General features: G+C 33.0%; 2 protein-coding genes across 3 annotated transcripts; both read left to right on the forward strand.

The window, feature by feature from the left end:
- The first annotated feature begins 1,648 nt into the window (after positions 1-1,648).
- On the forward strand, positions 1,649-5,205 carry LOC132760107 (opine dehydrogenase-like). Its single transcript, XM_060752003.1, has 2 exons — positions 1,649-1,767; positions 2,664-5,205. The coding sequence occupies exon 2, from the start codon at positions 2,669-2,671 to the stop codon at positions 3,899-3,901; it is 1,233 nt and encodes a 410-aa protein (XP_060607986.1). The 5' UTR covers positions 1,649-1,767; positions 2,664-2,668; the 3' UTR covers positions 3,902-5,205.
- Positions 5,206-12,845: 7,640 nt separating this feature from the next.
- Positions 12,846-17,420, forward strand: LOC132760139 (uncharacterized). Of its 2 annotated transcripts, none has more exons than XM_060752045.1 (3): positions 12,846-13,030; positions 15,814-16,633; positions 17,332-17,420. In XM_060752045.1, exons 1-3 carry the CDS (start codon positions 12,973-12,975, stop codon positions 17,372-17,374), a joined length of 921 nt encoding a protein of 306 aa, XP_060608028.1. In that variant the 5' UTR covers positions 12,846-12,972; the 3' UTR covers positions 17,375-17,420. The 2 variants fall into 2 exon arrangements, with proteins under 2 accessions (XP_060608028.1, XP_060608029.1); XM_060752046.1 differs by having other exon boundaries at positions 12,847-13,030; positions 15,814-16,637.
- The last annotated feature ends 583 nt before the right edge of the window (positions 17,421-18,003 follow it).

The following is an 18,003-nucleotide window of genomic DNA, read 5'->3' on the forward strand; positions in this document are numbered from 1 at the left end:
GTAAATGGAAAGTATTGTTATAGTAAGGTTTAATGTGTCAATTCGTTATTACTGACCTTTTAAGCTGCGGAAGGATGCTGACAAAGTCGTCAGTAATATGTGTTGTTTTTTCTTTTATACACACAATATATTGTGTTCCTAACGCAGTGGCCGATATGATATATAAATAGAAAAAGTCAATTATTTCAATATGGTCATATGTTAAATAAAACTAAACTAATTTTGCTGTATAATAAAAGTCGTAATAATTTAGCCTCGTTTCCATATCACATGCATATAGTATCCTATATAGCCTCGTTTTCATTATCTAAGTCAAAAATATCTTGATCAAATGCATATATTGTACTCCAACTGACCTCGTTTTCATTTTCAGAATAAAATATTTGATATCAAATCCATATTGTACTTGAAGTAATTAAGTTCTGTTAAAATATAAACAATGGTGGTGAGAAATCAGACTGATTCAATTTGACTCGTACACGGCTGCAAAAAGCTATATCAGATTTGGCTAACTCCTCGTCCAATATAGTTCAGACAGCTGTGTGTTCGCCCATAAGAATTAACTATTGTACTTGACAATGTATAATAACCTCATAAAATAAATTTGCTCTAAAAACAAACTTTTTCTAAGTTACTTTACGGTGACATTATGTCCACCAAAACGTAAAAAGTGAGTGTGCTGGTAATGTAAAAATAGTTTTATATTTTGCCATAAACGTTTTAAGATTTTACAATGTACTTCATTAAAAATAAACAATAACTTATGTGACACACTGAAATTTCTGTCAATATACTTCTTACTTATCGTGTAACGTTCAAATAATAAAAAGTTGTACAGTATTATACACTGCAATTTAAGATAGTTTTTATACTTTATTCTAAACATTTTTATCAGTTTTTGGTCAATTACCATCTTATAAGTCATTCTTTAGCTCAATTTGACAGCAAAAAAAATATATACGCAAACTGTCAGTTTAAAACAACCTATGACTTTACTTTATAACTATAGCATACTTCAGTATGACCCTCATATCTCTTCAGGTCTTTTTTTCTGACGTGACTTTGCACTTAAAATTAAGAGAACTTGTCTAAAATTAAAGGTAAATACAGTACAATCTCTGTAAAGCAACACCCTTTCGCGCTATCTGACTAATAAGAGGTGACTTAGGAGTGTTGTCGTAAACAGGCAATTGCTATGTAAAGGTTGCATTATACCAGAATTTCAGCATTACTTATTTATAATAGATTTTTTTAAACTGAGAAACAATAAATTCAGTGACTATGTATATAGCCATAAGAAACAGGAGAATTTTATTCTGTTCTGAATCGCTTTTTATTATCGGCGTTTTCCGACATACTCAAGTAACGGAAATCGCCGTATTGTTCCGAATGCAAACAGGGATTACCATGGAAACGTTAAAATCTGACTCCCTTTTACGTTAAATCCTTTAAATCAAACAGTACAACATTCACTGATAGCCAGAAAAGTATTCAATTGATCTTAAATCCATTTTAGTCATTTGGAAATCTCGCCGGTAAATAATCGTGTTTTTTACTGAAAGAGTCGGAAAGTTGCGACAAAAAAAATTCGTCTCTCTCTGAATTGTGACCAAGTACCTTTAACTGCAGTGTTAGGTCTATCTCCAGATGTGCATAAGAATATATTAATTAATGTATAATCTGGCTTGTCACTTGTTTCGTTATCAGTACATGTATATATGGGACTTCACCAGGAGAAGAATTGGCAATAACAATTTAATTTAAAAAGTAAGTTTTCGATATTTATATAAATAATTGCCTTATCTATAAGTTTACTTTAATAATTTATGCAAATTTTATTACATCATATAGTAACAACAAATACACTGAGAATGCAATTTTGACTTTACGTCCGTCCGTCCGAAACTGCTTTTACAAACCATAATGTAGTATTTGGCATAAAATTAATGTTAACAGTGATACGACATACTTGTAGTGTAATGTGTTGTATGTGCCAATGAAATGACCGAACCTTATTTGTTAGTGACATATTCATGCTCATCTAAAATACCAACAACTTACATTTAACACAATTTTAGGTTTTTTTTTTTTTTTTTTTTTTTTTTTTTTTTCTTGTTTTTTTTTTTTTTTTTTTTTGGGGGGGGGGGGGGCAGAGTGGGGGTTTAACTCACACCCACACTCCAATGGTCATATGATGACTTTACAGCTTTACTAGAAAAGGAAAACCATGTGTGGAACCTCCGACATTCCGTAAGCTAGATGTATAATTTCCTCACATGAAATAATTTAATTTCCCTGACGGAAACTGAACCCAGAGCGGTGAGGGCCAAGTGGTTTGAAGTCAACGCCCTAAACCAATATGTCACAACGCCAAACAATGAAACTTTCTTAACAACTCTTATGAATATATCAATGAGACAAAAGAGAAAGGACTCGAGCAACATTTAGACATGGAACTATAATTTGGAGTTTCAGGAATATGAATATTTTAGATATCAAAATAAAAAATAATAAAATAATAAATTACGAAACTGCTCGACTGTCTCTATAATAACTGGTAATATTGTTTAAATATATTTTCTACTTTTGAATGAATACGTACAGTATTCATATGTTAGGGGCTTTAAAATATTAATATAGACCATATTTTATATAATTCACAGGGACAATGACAGAGTTTTCTGATAAAGTTAACATTACAATTTGTGGTGGCGGGAATGGTGCCCATACTCTGGCAGGAATATCATCTCTGGTTCCCAACGCTTGCGTTACTGTTGTTGACGTGTTCGAAAACGAGGCTGAAAGATGGACGAACGCTTTGGCCAATTACGGTTTCACTGTGAGGTTCAGCAAAGACGTAATGTTACACCAGAAGCCGGGGAAAGTCAAATTCCGTGTAACAAACGATGTGGAAAGCGTTGTTCCCCATTCAGACATTTTAATCATCTGTGTCCCGGCTTACACGCACGAAATTTATCTAAATCTTATATCACCTTACGTACCAGAAACGTGTCCAGTTGTAGGAATGCCTGGTCAACCAGGCTTTGAGTATCAAGCATTGACCATCTTGCAGGAACACGGCAGAAAATGTAAAGTAATGTCTATTGAAACGCTTCCATGGGCATGCAGAATATCCAAGTATGGACAGGAAGTAGACGTTGTCGGGACAAAAGAAGAAGTTTGCTATACTCTGATCGACAAGCTGTCAAAGGGCAATCCGTCCAAAAGGTTGGATCCTGTTTCGGTGCTTCAAACAATATTAGGCAAGAAACCCCAACTCGCCAAAGAGGAGAATATGCTGAAGTATACTTTTCTCTGTAGGCCGACCATTCATCCTCCGATAATGTATGCACGATGGAAAAATTGGGACGGTAAGCCTTTGGATAAGCCGCCATTATTCTACCAAGGAGTTGATGAAGACTCAGTTAGGTATATGGACGGCGTCACGGATGAATCTGTCAAGATTGCCGCTGCTGTTACAGAGATATTTCCAAGCATGGATTTCTCGGGAGTTTCAACGATGCAAGAATGGTTACTGGATCATTACACAGATCAGATCACCAACAAACAGACGCTCCTGACTTGTTTACAGACAAACAAGGCGTATGATGGCCTTTTACACCCAACAACAAAAACAGCCGATGGTAAGTATGTGCCGGATTTCACCTACCGCTACATTAGAGAAGATGTTCCCTATGGATTGATAGTGGTACGTCAAATAGCCGACTTCGTTGGAGTGGAAACGCCAGTAATTGACGAAATCATCTTGTGGGCACAAGAAAAGCTGGGAAAACAGTTCATTCAACATGGAAAGCTGTGCAAACTGGACCGTACCGACGGCAGACTTCCTATGACCTATGGTATTAATACAATCGAGGATTTTTTCAACTTTTTCAAATAGCATCAGTATAGAAGTTCAACTCGTGTTCGTTCGGCCATTGAAATTGTAATTACTTATAACTATACAAAATAATTGTGAATTACTCCATATACACTTTATTGGCTAACAAAACAGATAATACTATATGAGAAATGAGATTTGTTTTTGTTAAACAATTAAGTCGCTTAGTTACAGTTAAATATCGAATCGGATATTGTACAAGAAAATTATTATTCAAGTACACGTACTTATTATAATTGTAAAGAACGGCGTGTAGCGCATGATGTTTTCGTTTACTCGTGCCTGCAGTTGTTTTTTTTGTTGTTGTTGTAAAAAACAGAACTGTCTTCCCATATTACATTACACATAGGCTAGGCATGAAAATTTTGCAAAAAATGCCTTTGTTTTAATACTTTCTACGACCCAATGTATTATATAATCTCTACCAGAGTATCACTAATAAATTCCTGTTCGTATTGTCTTATACAAGAAGTTAATTCCCTAGGAAATCACCAATAGTGCTCACATGCTTGGCGTACTGTAACGTATAAAGCACATAAACCCTGTTGGTGAAAAGTTAGCTTACCACCAAGAGTGGTTTGTGTTTGTATATGTGATGTGGGAAACATTTTTAATAATAATTTACCAACTTGAGTTTTTTCATATCATTATTCTTATTATTAGTATTGTGACGTTTTCTTAACGTTGTGACATTACTTTTTTGAGAAATTTGTTTTAAGACTTGGCATGGAAAATTTGTGGTTACGGCAACTTTGGTTTGGCAGTTGTTTACATTTTACCACACTGGCCACCAAATGAGACACACAAACCCTGTAGATGAAAAGCTAGCTTTTCACCAACACGGTGTGTGTGTGCCTTAAAACGTTACAGTACTTAGTGCAGAAAAATAAGTTTGTGTGCCTTAAAACGTTACAGTCCTTAGTGCAGAAAAATAAGTTTGTGTGCCTTAAAACGTTACAGAACTTAATACAGAAAAATAGAATCGAACCATTGGTTACATTAAGCCTTCATACATGTCACCCTATTGTCCTCTCTAACATTAAGTCATTGTTTAATAATAATTGTATAGGCACATTGTGTGCCCATCTAGAGAAACTTGAAAGAATAATACCTTTTCGTTATTGTCGAATTGTTAGTACTTTTACCTGGCTTTTATTGTATAATATGATATAAATAGATTGACTTTTCCTTTAGAATGGATTTAAAGTATTTGTCTCAATTTAAAGAATATATGTATCTTATTCAACTTGAATTGCATTTGTATAAATTCATCTTGGAATATTAAGTAAAAAATGTTAAGATTTGGTTATATTTCATGATTAAAGGGAGATCATAAAACACAAAACATTTACTATATAAAAACAGACGAAAACGGCAAATTGAAAATGTTGTTAGGCTCGGTTTGCTTAATATAAGCCTGTTCATGGACGGTAGTGATAACTGCATGCCACCGGTCACGTCAAAACATATTTGTGACGTCATCCTTTGTTGTATGTGTATATTGTACTTACAGATGAATAAACCATCCAATATTTACCGAATAATTATACAATATTTTGAGATTGGATTTTTTTCAAGCCAATAACTATAAAAAGAATAGACAGTAAGCTGTGTACTTTTGGACATTTTGCAGCAGATGTGGGAATTTAATGTTTCGAAGAGAGGCATAATCAAAAACAACACTTATATTGAATAACACTCATTTGTTTCTTTTATTTTAAAATTTATCATTTATCATTCACTCACCACAAAGGAACCTCATAAAGATTTACACTGTTGATGTGAACAGTTAAATTTAAGTTTACTCACTATAATCTGTATTTTATTCAAAATGTTAAAAAGGACAGGTTTTTTTATATAGGAAACACATGTTTTCATAGCCCGTATTAATCCATCTTTTTCTGAATAATGTTACTCACAAATTGGTGTTTGTTTGTTTCCAAATTTACGACACACTGATAAACTTCAAGCTGTTTGATTTTCAGATAAAACATATGACTATTAAGAAAGAAAATCAAATCCTATCAAAATATCGAAGTAGCATTAGCTTGATATGATCAACATGAACAAAAGAAATTGCAAAATTCCCATTGATTAAAATGTTTACGTTATTCAACTTATTATATTATTCAAATTCCAGATATTATATCTTAAGTTGAATATATTCACACTCTGGTTTTTTTTGGCAACAGGCAACTAACAAAGACAATCTACACAACTAAACTTTGCAAATGACAATCTACAGGAAATGCAGTGAATAAGTCGTCTTATAAATTGAGGCCGGTTAGAGTAGGCCTTTCATACTTGTTGACCCTTCTGTCCACTTCAACATTAAATCATTATTTAACATTAGTTTTATAGGCACATCGTGTGCCCATCTAGACAAACTTGAAAGAATAAAACCTTTTCGATATTGTCGAAGTTTCAGTACTTTTATCTGGTTTTTATCGTTTAATATGATATGAATAAATTAACTTTTCATTTAGAATAGATTTAAAGAATTTGACTCAATTTAAAGAATACTTTTATCTTATTCAACTTGAATTGCATTTGTGTAAATTCATCTCGGAATATTAAGTAAAAAATGTTAAGATTTTGTTATATTGCATGATTAAAAGGAGACTATAAAACACAAACCATTTACTATATTAAAACAGAAAAGAACGCGCGAAATCGGCAAATTGAAAATGTTGTAGGTTCGGTTTGATTAAGCCTGTTCATGGACGGAAGAGGTAACAGCAGGCCACCGTCCACGTCAAAACATGTTTGTGAGGTCATCCTTTTTTGCATCCGTACATGTATGTGTCTACTGTACTGACAGATGAATAAATTGTCCAATATTTACCGAATAAGTATCCAATATTTTGAGATACTTTTCTAGTCAATAACTCTCAAAGAATAGACAATAAGCTGTGTACTTTCGGACATTTTGCAGCAGATGTGGGAATTTAATGTTTCAAAGAGAGGCATAATAAAAAACAACACTTATATTGAACAACACTCATTTGTTTCTTTCATTTTAAAATTTTTAAAAAAAAAATCATTTATCATTCAATCACGCACAAAGGAACCTTATGAAGGTAAATACACTGTTGATGTGAACAGTTAAATATGATGCACTGCTTAAGTTTACTCACAAATCTGTATAATATTCAAATGTTTAAACTATGGTGTATGGTGGCATATTTCTGCCACCAGATAACCATATAACTAACTAGTTAATTAAAAGGTTAACTAGTTACGTAACTAGTTAACCTCTTAATTAACTAGTTAGGTATCAAGTTAACTAATTACGTAACTAGTTAACCTGATATCTAACTAGTTAGTTATCAGGTTAACTAGTTCCGTAACTAGTTAACCTCTTAAATAACTAGTTAGGTATCAGGTTAACTAGTTCCGTAACTAGTTAACCTCTTAATTAACTAGTTAGTTATCAGGTTAACTAGTTGCGTAACTAGTTAACCTCTTAATTAACTAGTTAGTTATCAGGTTAACTAGTAACGTAACTAGTTATTTTTTTCTATAAAGAAAAGATCATAACGGGAAATAAATGCATGTTTGTGCCCGCAACTGCCATCCCTTATTGTCAGCTTAATATTAAGAGGTTAACTAGTTACGTAACTAGTTAACCTCTTAATGAACTAGTTAATTAATAGGTTAACTAGTTACGTAAATACTTAACTAGTTAACCTAATAATTAACTAGTTAATTAAGAGGTTAACTAGTTACATAAATACTAAACTAGTTAACCTCTTAATTAACTAGTTAGTTAAGAGGTTAACTAGTTACGTAAATACCTAACTAGTTAACCTATTAATTAACTAGTTAATTAAGAGGTTAACTAGTTACGTAACTAGTTAACCCGTTATCACCTATCTATAAATAGCACTGTTTTGCTCCATTGCATTGATACACAGTCCCACTTAAGAAAGTCATTGCAGACATTAGAAGGGAATTAAAATCGGCTCCATACATTGATAAAATGGTTTCATATATTGTAAAAATGAATTAATATATTGATAATTCGGTTCCATACAAGGACATCTGGTTCCATACATGGCTACTTTGGTACAATATATTGAAGTATTGGAATCATATATTGAGAAAATCAACTTTTATATTGCTAACTCGGTTTCATACACTGACGGTATGGTTTCATATATTGTCACTGTGGATTGATATAATGGATTCCGGTTAAATAAGAAGGTGTTTTCAAGTCATTTATAGTCGAAGTGAACTTATATATTATCCAAATGGTTAAATAAATTGAAAACGAACAACATCAGACAGCCATGGCTGTCCATAGACAGGTGCCACAGGGTTGGTGGTTATAATAAGATACATCAATAAAACCTTTGATTAGTTTATGTTTTATAACATGCTTTTTCATGGGTCAGTACAATTGATTACTTTAAGGCCCGATTACGTTTCATTTAGGTATGTATATTGTTTATATAAAAATTGGATATGTATTAGTCAGACAATGAAAGTCTTAACTTTCAAAGCTCTAGACAAATAAACAAATACACAGGAAATTGACCCGATGCTGTGAGACACGTGCAATAAACAAGGGAATATCTTGCCGCTCAAGCCAAATTGCTATTTTCGCGAAAATAACCCTATTTTCGTATTTTAGTTATACCCCGCGCATAAGCGGGCAGTACGGGTATTCCAAATATTATGCAATATCTATTTAAAGATAAGTGATAACGGGTTAACTAGTTACTTAACTAGTTAACCTATTAATTAACTAGTTAATTAACAGGTTAACTAGTTAGGTATTCACGTAACTAGTTAACCTTTTAACTAACTAGATAATTAAGAGGTTAACTAGTTAGGTATTTACGTAACTAATTAACCTATTAATTAACTAGTTAATTAAGCGGTTAACAAGTTACGTAACTAGTTAACCTCTTAATTTTAAGCTGATAATATAATAAAAGGATGGCAGTTGCAGGCACTAACATGCATTTATTTCCCGTTATGATCTTTTATTTATTGAAAAAAAATAACTAGTTACGTAACTAGTTAACCTGATAACTAACTAGTTAATTAAGAGGTTAACTAGCTACGTAACTAGTTAACCTCTTAATTAACTAGTTAGTTATCAGGTTATCTGTTGGCAGAAATATGCCACCATATTAAACAGACAGATTTTTATAGTTTCATAACGCGTATTTATCCATCTTTTCCGGAGTAATGTCACTCACAAACTGATGTAATAGAATAATTGTTTCCAAATTTAGGATTCACTGGCAAACTTATTGTAAGATAAAATGTGTGACTATTAAGAAGGAAAGTCAAATCAAAGAAGCATAAGCTTGATATAGGCTAATCAGCATGCATTTTTTTGTGTGTGCAAAATTCCCATTGATTAAAATGTTTACGTTATTCAACTTATTTTATTATTCAAATTTCAGATGATATCTTAAGTTGAATAAATTCACACTCTGGGGTTTGTTTGTTGTTTTTTTGGCAACCAGGCAACTAACAAAGGCAATCTACAAAACAAAACTTTGCAAATGACAATCTACAGAAAGTGCAGTGAATAAGTTCTCTTTTAAATTAAGACCCGGTACCATTGGTTAGAGTAGTAGGCCTTGTTGGCCCTTCTATCACTATTTAAAATTAGTTTTATAGGCACATTGTGTGCCCATCTAGAGAAACTTGAAAGAATAAAACCTTTTCGTTATTGTCGATGTTTCAGTACTTTTACCTGGTTTTTATCGTTAAATATGATATAAATAAATTAACTTTTCATTTAGAATGGATTTAAAGAATTTGACTCAATTTAAAGAATATTTGTACAATGTATCTTATTCAACCTGAATTGCATTTGTGTAAATTCATCTTGGAATATTAAGTAAAAAATGTTAAGATTTTGTTATATTTCATGAGTAAAGGGAGATTATAAAATAGAGAAAAACAGAATCCCTAAAGAAAGCCCAACACGACAAAATTGAAAATGTTGCAGGCTCGGTTTGATTGAGCGTGTTCATGGACGGTACTGGAAAGTACAAGTTACCGTCCACGCCCCCTAGCACCGGCTTTAGCAGAATTCAACATTTAACACGAGCTGGTACAATTTGGAATTTTGAAACATCCGAAGATGTGTTCATATGACGGTTATCATGGAACCTCAATGTGACACGTAAATGCCATTCCATGAAAAGCGGCATATGGTCCCCAAGTAAAAAAATGCGTGTGCCCTAAACGAGAAACTAAATAAAATGGAATTTTGAAAGGGGATCTGAGGTTATGAAGCCTGCATATCACAGATAAGACGTCAAAAGACAATTTAAAAAGCAGGCAACATATCCTAAGGGTGATTACATGTATACAGTATTCAAGTAGGAATACTGGAACCACCCAAGTTGAAAAAGTCCAAATAGAAGAAACTAAAAATACCACACAACAATTATGTCGTGCTGAACGATCTTCAAGGAAAGATATAAAACACAAAACATTTACTAAAAGAACGTTCGAAAACGGCAAATTGAAAATGTTGTAGGCTCGGTTTGATTAAGCCAGTTCATGAACGCGGTAGTGGTAAATGCAAGCCACCGCCAACGTCAAAACATATTTGTGACGTCATCCTTTGTTGTATATGTACATTGATATGTCTATAATAAACTATCCAGTATTTACCGATTATTTTGAGATTGGATACTTTTCAAGCCAATAACTATAAAAATAAGACAGTTAGCTGTGTACTTTCGAACATTTTGCAGCAGATGTGGTAACTTTGATGTATCACAGAGAGACATAATCAAAAACAACACTTTAATTGACCGATATTCATTTGTTTCTTTCATGTTATTTAAAAAAAATCATTTATCATTCACTCACGCATGAAACAGCCTTATAAAGATTTACACTGTTGATGTGAACAGTTAAATACTTTTTTTTAGGAAACAGGTTTTCATAGCGCGTATTAATGCATCTTTTCCTGAGTAATTGATGTCCTAAAACTGTCCATATTGTAAGAGAATAAGACGCATCGATCTGCCCTTTCTCTCACATAATGAAATTAATATTAATTTAAATGAAAGATACTTATTAACCATTTTCACAATTTTTAAAAATATATATAGTATGAAAAAATTTCGATTAATTCAACCTACAATGATCATTTGACTTTATTTTCTAATGATTGTACAGTTCAATCGAAACTGATTTAACTTAAAAATTAGACCTTGATAAGACTAGATGTCTACTGACAAGCCAAATATCTTCATTTCCTACATTTTAAGTAGGAGACTGCATTACTAGTGCCTCGTCCAATATATGTTTTGCAGATGTGTAGGAGTCCAACAGAATCAGTATTGTATCAAACAATGTATAAGGACCTAATTCCTAATTTCAAACATCCATTCTCTTTACCGTTTTGACATAACTTCTTGATCTCGAGTATAATATAAATCTAATATGTTTTGTTTTTTTTGGACACGGGAAATGAAAACGAGGCTTAATTAATATGGTTTGATTCAATAATGATTTCTATTGGAGCATCACATAGTGAAATTGTTGGTTATATCTTCTGACCAGGTGTGAGATAAAATTTGATATTTTTAAAAGAAATAGATATTTCTGTATGGGAAATGATTTTTAAAAATTGTTGTTCACTTTGATTCCTTACCTACAATAAAATTTCAGATAAGTTGATAGATATGGTCATTTTCGTGAAATAACTATAATTTTGCAGACATGAACTTTGAAATTATTGTATTTACCAAAGAACAACATCAATATATGCAAGATATATAACAATGCTCCCATGGTTACTGTGTGTGGGTGAGCGTGGGCGTGTGTGTGTGTTGGTGTGTGTGTGCGTGCGTGCATGCGTGCGTGCATTCAAGTTGTGAAAGAAATACCTTTGTGTGTGTTATATTGATTTATATCATATTAGTTACCAGATATATATCACTAAAATCCTAAACCTATTGGGTTTTCATTTCAAGAAAACAACAAAGGAAGCATCCTCGGTAACCCAGGCTATATTAACCGTATATCAGTATTACATGTATAGTATACCGTGGGTTCCGACGAGTAATTGGAAGCACAGGACTGGGTGAACGTCTGACACTTGCATGCTTTCTAACATGTTTTACTTCTGGTTTGTTAAATAATTGTTTTACAGGCACATTGTGTGCCCATCTAGAGAAACTTGAAAGAATGTAACCTTTTCAATATTGTCGAAGTGGGAGTGATTTTTCCAGGTATTTATCATACAGTCTGATATAAATAATTTGGCATTTCAGTTAGAATAGATTTGATAATTTGACTTTGTTTAGATAAAATTTATAAATATTTCAGTCTGAATTATATTTATTATATTTGTTTAAATTATCTTTAACATTTAAATTAATAAATGTATAGATTTTGTTATATTTCATGCATAAAGTGAGGCTATAAATCGCAAAACACATTTCACCGTAAGAGACTTAGTTACGTTTTTCACAATTTTTATCGAATTGTGTGTCACAAAGATTCGTGAATGAATCTCTATCTGGTTGATAAGAAAAAATTCTATCAGTTGAAACGTATGAAATTGCGCTTCAAGATTTGCGTGCATTTTTGGGGTATATATAATAAATAAAAATATCCACTGCAGTGAAACATATTTTTCGTATTTTCATTGGTGCCTGACTACTTTCTTTGTTTTTAAGCCAATTAATTTAAAGGGGAAGTCTTTGGAACTATACGTCAAAGAAGAGAAAAAAGTATATAAAAAAGAAAATGCATTTTTTTCTATAAATCGGGATTTATTTTCATCTCGTGGTATGAAAATTCTTATATTTCACGCCTGGCTACTGCCACTGGATGAAAATAAATCACATATTTAAAGAAAAAATGAATATTTATTTTAGTGGGAAATTGCATTATATATTCGCGTTATTTTGACGTCATTTTCGACGTCATTCAATACAAACGTTTGTTTTTATTTGCGTCCTAGCAACCAGATGTACCGTTAACATCCGAGTGAAGAGACTTTTAAGATGGAAGCGGAAGAGTTTATTTCGTCATTTTCTTACCATTAAACATACAGAAGTCGTCGTATTTGGAGTCCCATGGAAGACGCACAAAATCCATACATATATCAACAGATATGTGTCGACCAAGGGATTTGTAAGTCGATAACTTTTATTCCATTTTTTACTGTTTCATTTCATGTAGTTTCTTTATTTTCTAGATCATCGAAAAGAGGTCTATGTGAATGAATATTTTACATTTTAATTTTAGATAGTGTTAATTGGCCGCATTAAGGGCTTAAAGGCCAATTTAGCCCAACATCAATTTATTTTTGTTTCCTTAATCCTTTTAATTTTTGCTGTCCCGTTACAGTTTTCAAGGGCTCTACTGGTTTCCTAGCAGTTTCCGGCTACAAATCGCACATTTTAACAAATAAAATAAAAATCAGTCTACGGAGGGGTACAAATTTTGACAGGACAAAGTTAGGTACCTGTCCAGCATTGCCATATGTTTAATGTTGCACTTTCATTTTACTTTTTAATTTGAATATAGGCCTGAAATGTAATACCTTTTTCACCTTTATTCAAATATTCAAAGCAGTTTTCCGGACCCTTTTATTTTGAAAATAATTCAGCACCATAAAGCAATGTTAAGATGGTTTTAACAAACAAACAGAACTTCACAACCTTTTCCGTGTCGTCTGAAAAAATATTTTCCGAAGTATTGATTTACCTAAAATGGGGTCTTAGTTATTGTGCATGGATATTCAAGCTACAATTCCCCAGGTGTTGCTTATATGAAAAGTCGCAAGTTCTCTTATGTAACTTTAAATAACAGGCAAAACTTCAAAACATATAAATCGTTGTACTATTTTAAATGCTGTTTAGCATAGAAAACAAATGTCTCTCTGATTGATGAATTAATGTGGACGCCTTACTGGTAAAAATAGACTGTACTGGACGAAAATGATAAACGGCCGGAAAACTGCTAGGGGACGGAAACTGCTAGGAAACCAGTACTGTATAGCTGAGCCATTTTTTAGCATTTAGCAAATATATACGGAATATTATGTTGTAGTAGCTTTCTGAGGCTCTGTATTTTGCTACGAGCAGCGGTGGAAAAATAAAATATACCTATAAATTTTCTCCCTAAAATACACGCAAATATTGAAGCGCAAATACGCTTCAACGGATAGAAATTTCCGTATTATGTTAGTGACAAATACGGTACCATATATGGAAGTGTCGGACTATTTTTGACGTTGGTTCCGATCTTAGCTTTGTATAACGTTGCATTTGGAAACGGGAACCAAAATTATTAAAGGCGTGGCCAGTTTTCAAGAATTACGTATTCATCCGTCAGTCATAAATTTATTTCTTGACAACTACATTTCATTTTCTGAATAAAACGAAATGGTATATAATAAAAGGAAAATTATGTTGTAGTAGCTTTCTGAGACTATGTATTTTTCTATTCGCAACGTTGGAAAATTGATATCTTGCTCGACCTACGGTCTCGCGAGATATCAATTTTCCATCGCTGCTCGTAGCAAAATACAGAGCCTCAGAAAGCTACTACAACATAATATTCCGTATATATTTGTATGGGTTTTGCATATTTCACCATCCATTTAATTTTCTTTAATTTTTTTTTAAAGTGCCACGCCAAAATTTTGTCCTAACTTAAATCACTCTGATGTTATATAAATCTAGATTTCTTTAACATACCAAAACTATAAGATAAAAAGTTTTTGAATTTTAAAAAACCTGTTTTGGGCTCTGTTACTTACATTATTGACCGAAAGCAATATGTACATTTTAAAATAAAAAAAATATTTTCAGCAACTAAATGTCAATGCTTTTAAGAAATATTTCCATCTTAAATATAGGAATATGTGCAAAATTACATATCATTTGCTCACTTCTTTTATCCAGAATAATTATTCTTGTGAAAAATGACTCAAAATTGAAAAAAAGTTGTAACTCATATCCGCCCAAAATAGAACAAAAACAAACAAAACAAATTTCAACATATTAGATTAAATGAGTATGTTTCTTAATTATATTTTGCATATAAGTAAATAAGCTGTTATACCACTTAATCTACCGTGTTTGATTTGTATTCTTAAGTTAATGTAATATATTTAATATATGTATTCTTAAGTTAATGTATATATTTAATATATGTATTTATTACATGCTTTTCGGTGGTTTATAGAAATATATCAGTGATATAAAACTGGTAATTTCACTGTTTGAAACAGTGAAATTACCACTTTGATAATTTCACTGTTTTGAATTTAAGCCCCTTACGTTGTTTCAGTTAAATACCAGCGTGCACAGTACTGGGTACCAACTTCATGGCGTGACGTCGTAAATGACGTCACGTTGTATTATTATTTGGCGCGCTTTTCATTAAGTATTAGGTTTAATGTCTTTTTAAAACGTTTCTTTGCATATAATAAAAAGAAAATTTGTTTAGTTTAGTTTAAGATCGATATATATTTCACCTTGTGAACACCAAAAGTTCATATTTCACTCGTGGCTGCGCCACTCGTGAAATATACCTTTTGGTGCTCACTCGGTGAAATATATTCCGATCTTACACTGAACTAAACAAATATCCTCTATATATCCGGAAAAATATATGTTCAAACCAAGAAACTCAAATAATCTTTGTATGAATATTAAAGGCTTTTTTGGCTCATACATAATCATATTTTACATTTAGCAACATTTATTATGCATTTTCTTTTCAACGTACACATAGTAATGCTCCGCATTGCAAGTTTAGAAATACCAACCTCGATACTTGGCGCCAAAAGAAACCCGGCACTGCCGACAATTACTTGTAGGTTTTCCTACGCTATTCCTTGCTTTGCCCAGTCTGGTTTATAAATTAATCAAAATTGCACTCTATAATAAATTTTTATTTTACAGACATGCCGATCACTGAAAACACGGTAGAAAAGCCACCGGAGAAGAAGAAGAGAAAAAGAAGAAGGTCTCAAAAACAATGGGAAAGGTGGATGAAATACCGTGAAAAGAAATACCTGGAACGTGTTCTAAACAAGGGCTGTTTCACTGAACAAGATTACAAAAAACACCTAGATGAAAAAAATCAAATATCTGTTGATCCTCCGATGGTTTGGGTTCCTGTAGAAGAAACAGACGTAACAAATTGTCATGACGTCATCTATTACCCAGTGTATTACCCATATCCTGTATATTATCCTACAGACGCGGCCATTCAATGGCAACATCAAAATATTTCAGCTATTGAGTATAGCGAGTGTTTACAGTACTCGGATCAGATGTATTACGAACCAGGATTGACGTCTGGTAATTCTAGCGAAGATTACGAGCAGGTTCAACAGGTACTTTCACTGGAGCAATCATTTGGAAATACGTGTACCGCTAGTGAAAGCGATGTTAAGCTCGAGCAAGTTGCCAACAAAGTGGATACGCCATCAGAAACAGATATTGATACAACATCCGACTTGTCCGCTGACGAGAAAGCCCCTGTGTTTCTTCCAAGTCCTTCAAGTCTTTTCGCGCCACATTTACCCGCCACAACACGTGACCAGGAGGATTTCTGTAACATGAAAGACATGGAGGAAAGCCTTGAGCGACTGTTATGTACGGAGTCTGAGGTAGTAGGTGAGGAGTCTGAGGTAGTAGAAGACGTTTCCGACGATGATGACGAGGCCGACGGAATTTTGTCATTGTACGCTTCAAGTGGTATTCATGTCAAGTTTAAGTAGGTAAGTTACTTAAGTCTAAATACAATGTAGATAAAAAAATCAATCGACAAGTGCATAAATTTAACATGTAGGCATACCACGAATGAAAATTTTTGCACATATTGCATGTACCTGTGCTTTTGAGCAGACGATATTTTAACGTATTGCCAGACTGCACGGATATGTATATGTACTGGTGACATAGGCATGTACTGGTGACATAGGCAGAGATTTTATAATTATATTTTAGTGCAATCAATGATGATGAAAAGTATACAAGAAGAAATAAAATTTGCAGGATTAAAAACAGATTATTTAGGAAATAGATCTTGAGTTTGAGTTTTATAGTTAAAGCCTGAGTCATTAATTACTAAAATCTGAACGACATACCGTGCTATATGTATAACACCGAGCACACAAGATCTATTTCCATTCTGACATGTCAAGAAAAAAAATAAAGGTGTACTTTATTTTTGGTGGTTAAATTTCTTTTCGCCTCAATATTTCTGGTAGCAACGTTCTTCAAAGGTTTTTCTAGTCGGTTGAAAAAAAAAAAACTCTAACTAATCCTAAATATTCTTTATTTTTGTTATTATCCAATGAATATTTTACATTATCATTATATCTTACATGAATATGAATAATTTTTTAACCTTGACAAGGTATGCTTTCTTAAACTTATTAAACAAAAAAGGTAACATTTCCTTTTTTGCAGGCGACATGCAAAAAGAAGAGGACGTATCAGAAATTTGGCTTGAATGTATGAAATGACAAAATAAAAAAAAATCTGCCTTGGAAACTATAGATGTGGCTTAACTTATTGATAAAATTTCTTTCATGAAGATTATTTGAGCCGCGTCATGACAAAACCAACATAATGGGTTTGTAAGCGACCAGCATGGATCCAGACCAGCCTGCGCGTCCGCGCAGTCTAATCAGGATCCATACTGTTCGCTTACAAACCCTATCACAAGTAGAGAAACTGACAGCGAACAGCATGGATCCTGATCAGACTGCGCGGATGCGCAGGCTGGTCTGGATCCATGCTGGTCGCAAACCCATTATGTTGGTTTTGTCGTGACGCGGCTCAATTTTGACTGTGAATCTCCGGAAATGAGAGGTTTTGTTTCAAAAAGATTTAATCTTTGCCAGAGATGGAAACGCACCATTTCTTGGATACTGGTTGTGTCAAGAAAAAATGGCCTTGCTACCTCGATAGCCTATATGCGTCTTTCTCCTAATCAAGAGCTGTCAGGGGAGGCAGCACACTCGGTGTGTTGAATATTGAGCAAATCTTTGAGAGAAAAAAAATACCAAAGAAATCATATTTCTGTATTAATTATAAATATCAAGAACACACTCTTGAAAATGTCCAATCATACCCAAT

Source organism: Ruditapes philippinarum, unplaced genomic scaffold, assembly GCF_026571515.1.
Source record: "Ruditapes philippinarum isolate M1 unplaced genomic scaffold, ASM2657151v2 ctg3111_1_1_1_1, whole genome shotgun sequence".
NCBI lineage: Eukaryota > Metazoa > Mollusca > Bivalvia > Venerida > Veneridae > Ruditapes > Ruditapes philippinarum.

Bases quoted from the DNA above. Each gene is read 5' to 3' on its own strand.
- LOC132760107 (XM_060752003.1), top strand. From the start codon at position 2,669: ATGACAGAGTTTTCTGATAAAGTTAACATTACAATTTGTGGTGGCGGG.
- LOC132760139 (XM_060752045.1), top strand. From the start codon at position 12,973: ATGGAAGACGCACAAAATCCATACATATATCAACAGATATGTGTCGAC. The intron at 13,031-15,813 runs GTAAGTCGATAA...TTTATTTTACAG, and splicing joins ATGTGTCGACCAAGGGATTT to ACATGCCGATCACTGAAAAC. The intron at 16,634-17,331 runs GTAGGTAAGTTA...CCTTTTTTGCAG, and splicing joins GGTATTCATGTCAAGTTTAA to GCGACATGCAAAAAGAAGAG.